The sequence below is a fragment of the Malaclemys terrapin genome, chromosome 1 (assembly GCF_027887155.1).
Source record: "Malaclemys terrapin pileata isolate rMalTer1 chromosome 1, rMalTer1.hap1, whole genome shotgun sequence".
NCBI classification, from domain to species: Eukaryota; Metazoa; Chordata; order Testudines; family Emydidae; genus Malaclemys; species Malaclemys terrapin.
Genome location: NC_071505.1, coordinates 352,790,461 through 352,796,570, shown reverse-complemented (window position 1 = coordinate 352,796,570; position 6,110 = coordinate 352,790,461). Strand labels below are relative to the sequence as shown.

At 45.3% G+C, this 6,110-nt stretch overlaps 1 protein-coding gene across 1 annotated transcript; it reads right to left on the bottom strand.

The window, feature by feature from the left end:
- Window positions 1-492: 492 nt before the first annotated feature.
- LOC128847675 (olfactory receptor 52R1-like) lies at window positions 493-1,527 on the bottom strand. The gene has a single exon (XM_054047313.1). The coding sequence runs from the start codon at window positions 1,519-1,521 to the stop codon at window positions 493-495; it is 1,029 nt and encodes a 342-aa protein (XP_053903288.1). The 5' UTR covers window positions 1,522-1,527.
- Window positions 1,528-6,110: the final 4,583 nt, after the last annotated feature.

The following is a 6,110-nucleotide window of genomic DNA, read 5'->3' as shown; positions in this document are numbered from 1 at the left end:
AACATGTTAGTATTAGTGCTGAGTGGGTCTAATATTTATTTAATTTTCTTTCTTTTATACAGGAATTAGATACTGCTAAGTTATCTGCCAAATAAACCTAGAATTTTCCAGGGTCTAAGTAGCCCCTGCAATCATGGTTAAAGTTGCCACTCCTACCAAATTCTGAAATGGCTCCCTTGCCACTGGGGGTGGAGGGAGGGAGGTGGAAATGATCCAGCGACTGACGGGGAGGAGAAGAGTGACAAGCAAGTGACAAACGTGGGGTCTTGGGGCGAAGAGGCAGAGCAGGGGCAGAGCCTTGAGAGAAGATGTGGGGCAAGGAGTGGAGTTTCAGGGGTCCAGTTACCAGCAATTAGAAAAGAGGCAATCCAGTAAATTGGACATGGACTAATGGACATGGACATGGACTAATTCCCCAGTCTGTCATGCTGAACAGCACAGTAATATCAGGACAGTAATATTTAATGTCTCTCTGACTATCCAGCAAGTGATTCAGGACGAGGGCCCAGAACCATGTCCCCGGTGATCTCTGCACAGAGCTCGCTCAGAGAGCCAAATCAACAGGAGAAAACTATAGGTCCCTTTATGAGTAAAGAGTCGGAGCAGCCTGTCCCGGATCTGTTTGGTGCTCACCCCGTAGATGATGGGGTTTAGCATGGGGGGCACCAAAATGTACACATTGGCAATGAGAATGTGGAAATGTTGGGGCACATTGTGGCCAAATCGGTGCGTGAGAAAGGAGAAGAGAGGTGGGATGTAAGATACTAGAATGACACAGAGGTGGGAGCCGCAAGTCCGAAAAGTCTTGTGCCGGGCATCCTTTGTGGGGAGGCTGAAGATGGCCTTGAGGATCTGGACATAGGACACAGTGATAGAAAACACATCCAGACCCATCACCAAGAATGCCACAAAGAGTCCATAGTAACTACTGATGCGGGTGTCGGTGCAGGCCAGCTTCACGACGGCTATGTGCTCACAGTATGAGTGGGGGATGATGTTGGTTCTACAATATGGCCATCTCCTCGCCAGGAAGGGATAGGGCAATACAATTATGCAACCACGCAGCACCACGGCCAGGCCGATCTTGACCACCACTGGCTTCGTCAGGATGGTGGAATATCTCAGGGGATCACAGATGGCCACGTAGCGATCCAAAGCCATGGCCACGAGGATCCCAGACCCCATCACTGAGAAGCAGTGAATGAAGTACATCTGGGTGAGGCAGGCACTGAAATCGATCTCCCTGGAATTGAACCAGAAGATGCTCAGCATTTTGGGCACAATGGAAGTAGATACAACCAGGTCACTGACGCCCAGCATGCAGAGGAAAGAGTACATGGGCTCATGGAGGCTCGGCTCCATCTTCACAATGAATAGGATGGTGAAGTTCCCCAAGATGGCTATGGCGTACATGGTGAAGAAGGGGATGGAGGTCCACACATGGGCCGTCTCCAGCCCAGGAATGCCCAACAGGATGAAGGTGGAGGGGTTGGTGAACTCAGTTGCGTTGGAATGTGACATGGAGTAGGGGAGAAGGTTTCCAACTCTGAGGCTGAACGGTGTCTCCTGCATGTACTGTTTGTTCCCCTGACTTCCTGTATGTGCCCAGGCTCTAAAGTGATGGTCGCAGTTCAAATGCCTGGATTGAGAGGCAATGTTAATATGAGACACGATGTGTACTACTGGAGGTTGTTCTCATGGGTAAAGCAGATTGGTCGCCCTTCACACAATGAAAAATGACACTTTCATTATTCAGATAAATGAATCATGAACAATTGACCCTACTAATGCCATTTCCATATGTTATGGTTCTCCATGCATCATTAATTCCTACACATCTGGGGCTGTTTAGTTTAGAGAAGAAAGAAAGAAGGGGACATATGATAGAGGAGAACAAAATAAAATAATGTAACTGATTACAATCAAATGGAGAAACAGAAAACAGTTCCCAAACAGTACCATCTATAGACACTTAGTACTTCAAAGAGGCTAATTCCCCAAAGCTGAGGCAAATTATCAGCAAAACTGACTGGGAGGAAAAATGTAGACAAAAAATGGGAATGAAAATTGGGAGTTCTTCAAGAAGAGTATATTAGATAGCTAAAAAGCCACAATTCCACTGTCAAGAAAGTGGACAACTTTACCTAAAAACCCAGTTCAGTGGCAAAGGGAAAACAACTTTTAGGGGGGGGGGAAATAAGTATATAAAAATGGGGGAAAGGGAATATAGAAAATGTTTAGACCAATTCCTAGAGAGTAGAAGGAAACTTTTTAATGTATCTGAAAAGTTAGATGTGTTCATGAAATAGTTTTGTTCTGCATTTGGAAAGAAGCAGTATGAGGTAGTCATATCACACGAGGTGATGAAATACTCTCCAGCCCATCAGCTGTCAGGAAGGGTGTTAAACAGCATCTCTGGTAGAACCTTAGAGTGATGAACACCAGAGTTATGTACTGACTGATCAACCACACATCTCACTTAGAACCAGAGGTATGCGGTCAGGCAGCAGAAAAGCCCCCAAAAATAAATAAATAAAAGGCAAATTCAGGACAGTTCGGTGTTAAATTTAAAGTATTAAAAATAAAGGGAAAGTTTTAAAAAATTGAGAAGCTTAGTAAACAATGGAAAAGCTGGTAGCAGATTAGTTGAAAAAAAGTCTTGGAATATGGTTAAGGCCAGCCAACAACAAGGTTTATGGAAAACATGTCTTGTCAAATGAACCTGATTTCATCCTTTAATGAGAGTATATGTTTGGTAGATCAAGGGAACCGAGTTCTCTCACGCATTTGATTCAGCAGTGGAAAATATTTAGATAAAAAATGAACACAGCACAATATCAATAGGTGAGAAATATCAGTAGGGCATTCGTAAAATACAGTCACATACAACATGATCCTCTCGGAACAGGGAATGCAGGCCTGACTCACAGACTAGGGCATTGTATTATGGAATGCAGGGACCCTGAAGAGGATTTGGGGGTCATTGTGGACAATCAACTCTTCGTGAGCTACCTGTATGATGCTGTGGCCAAAAGGGCTGATTTGACCCTTGGATGCATAAACAGAGGAGTGGTGAGTTGAAGCAGGGGCATGATTTTACCTCTGAACATGGCATTGGTGAAACTGACTGTGTACAGTCCTGGGGTCTATATTTCAAGAAGGATGTTGAAAAATTGGAGAGGGTGCTGAAAAGAGCTCCAAAATGAGTGGAGGCTGGAGAAAATGCCAGACAGTAAGAAACTCAAAGAGCTTCATCTATTTATCTTATAAAAATAAACAATCAAGCGAGACGTTCCTGATCAGAAAAAAGTGAGCAATTACAAGCTCTTTAATCTAGCGGAGAAAGGCAGAGCGAGACCCAGGTGGAAATGATGGCCAGATTTTTATCATTTAGGGAGATTAACCATTGAAACACACTGCAAAGTGAAGTGATGGATTCTCCAACTCCTCATATCTGGAGATCCAGACTGGATGCTTTTTGGGAAGATCTGCTTGAGGGCTTGTCTATAGTTAAAATGCTACATAGTGCTTCAGTATAGACACCACTTATACAGATGGCAGGGGTTCTCCTGTCAGCTTAGGTAATACACTTCCTTGAAAGGGGGTAACTAGGTCGATGAAAGAATTCTTTCGTTGACCTCATTCTGTCTAAGCTGGGGTTAGTTTGAAATAGCTTCACCACTCAGGGCTGTGGATTATTTTGCTGTTGCAAAAAAAAGGAAAATGCAGGTTTTGGGTTGCATTAAACGAGGCAAGTCATGGGAGGTGATAGTATTCCTCTACTCGGTGTTTATTAGGCCTCCATGCTTTCCATCAGATAAAAGTCAGCTGACAGCCCCCCACTTTAACAGCAATAGCCCTGAAATGCAAGAGGATGAGGTGACAGTCTCTGTGCATTAAAATGCAGCTGGCCCCTGAGATCTTTACTCAGTTCCTACTCCAAAGGAAGATTTACCTCAGTGGGGCCTGAGCAAAGTGCAGACTAGGGCCTCAGGATTTGGTCCTGTGCCAGTCAAATGCAGACACCTCGGGCTGGAGGCCATCATCCGGGGAGGAACAAAACAGAGGGAGCTATTTGCCCATGATACTGGAGCAAACTTATCACCTGTGGCAAGGGAACTGGGATGTTTAATGGCTGTGCAGACCAGAAAGGACCACAGACCTATTCTCCATCCCATCATAGCCACATTGCACTGAGTTTGTCGAGCTTGTAAGCTCCTCAGCAAGAGATGGGTACCTGTGAATACTATGACGGAAGTGTCCTCCCTGGGAATCCACCTCAGGTAGCCGTGTCCCACATATCTCTGACCAGAGCATCTGCAGCAGCATCCCACATCGGGAGCTGACAAAGGGGTGTGCACCATTTATAATAGAGCTCTGTGCAATCCCAGTGGAGTTCGCTCAGCATCTAGGGGAGAGGCAGCATCTGAATGTAAACAGCCTGGAGACAAAACTCTCTGTGCTGCTGCATTCTTAATCCATCTTTAGGAGTAAACAGTAATTAAGGGACCTTCCCAAAAGAAAGATGAGAACTCTTGGGCTCTGTGCTGAGTCAGAGAGGAATAGACTGCTCTGTGTATTGGTGCATATGTAAAAATATAGTTGATTATTAAGAAAACAAGGAATAATTCCCAGATCTCCATAGGCACTGAATCCTGTAAATGGCCAGGATGGCTCGGATGATAGTAGACAGGCAGATCTGGAGACAGATGACTGAGGTGAGATACAAACACTTTCTGCAGGCACACGGGGCTGTCACTCAGGGATCAGAGATCAGTAATTCTCATCAGTAACTATCATCATACTAGTTGAAGCATGAGCTTTCGTGGGTGAATACTCACGTCGTCAGATGCATCTGATAAAGTGAGTATTCACCCACGAAAGCTCATGCTCTAATGCGTCTGTTAGTCTGTAAGCTGCCACAGGACTCTCTGTTGCTTTTTACAGATCCAGACTAACACGGCTACCCCCGATACTTATCATCATGCTGTGCAACACCTTTCACTGAAGGATCTTCAAAACCCCTATCAAACGAAAGTCCCTATGAACATATCCCCATTATACAGATAGGTAAACTGAGTTTCAGGGAGACATGAATGGGCCAAGGTCACACAGAGAATGAGAGGCAGGATGACGAGAGAACCCAGGAGTCCTGACTTCCCTGCCATAACCATGGTCTCTGCGTCACACCAAGAGAGAAATGGACTCTTGCTCTGCCAGGGACTGTTCATTGGGTGCAATGCAGAGGAAAGGCTGGAAGAGGGAGCCTGAGCCTTCGCCATAGTCTCAAGGTGAATCTGAGGTGTTCAGGACTAGCTGGAATTTGTGAGCTCCCTGCTACTGTGAGGTGTGAACTCCAGGACTCCCTTCTTCGAGTGCAGATTGTGCCTCCGTCTTATGAATTCCCAAGACAACCCCATGGTACCAGAGGGGAGACCAGAGGAGAGGTCAGAGAAAAGAGGGCTGTGGTGAAGGAAAGAAGGAGCCATCCTGGAGATAGAACAACTGAAAGCCCCCAAGGAATTGAAACTCTCCGGTAATGCAGCAGACTCCGGGAAGAGATTTAGACAGAGTTTTGAGAGAAATCTATGCAAGCAGATGGGTTTGATGAGAAAGACCAGCAGAAAATTGCAATCTTCTTAAACAGTGCAGGACTTGAGGCAGTGGGCCTCTTTAATATCATGCAACTCAGGATTTATCTGCAGTGGCACTTTTGTCGGTAAAATTTTTGTCGGTCAGGGGTGTGAAAAAAACACCCCTCTGACTGACAAAAGGGATGGTGTGGACATCTCTATGTCAGCAGGAGATACTCATTCGGGATGGTTTAATTCTGCCGGCAGGAGAACTCTCTCACATCGGCATAGAGCGGCAACAGCGGAGACCTTAAATGGCAAAGCTTTACTAACATCTCTAGTGCAGACATATCCTCAGTCAGGCAGAGAGCCAGTTATTACACGTTTTGCAGAAATGTGAAGAGCCTTGCATAGCGAAAAATAGCAAAACATTCCAAGGGTGAAAGTTTCACTTTAGAAAAGAAAACTAAGGCATGTCCTTTTAAGAATTTCTAAGAGATGGAAGTGGGGGGATGGTCACACTATTGTGTGGAACTT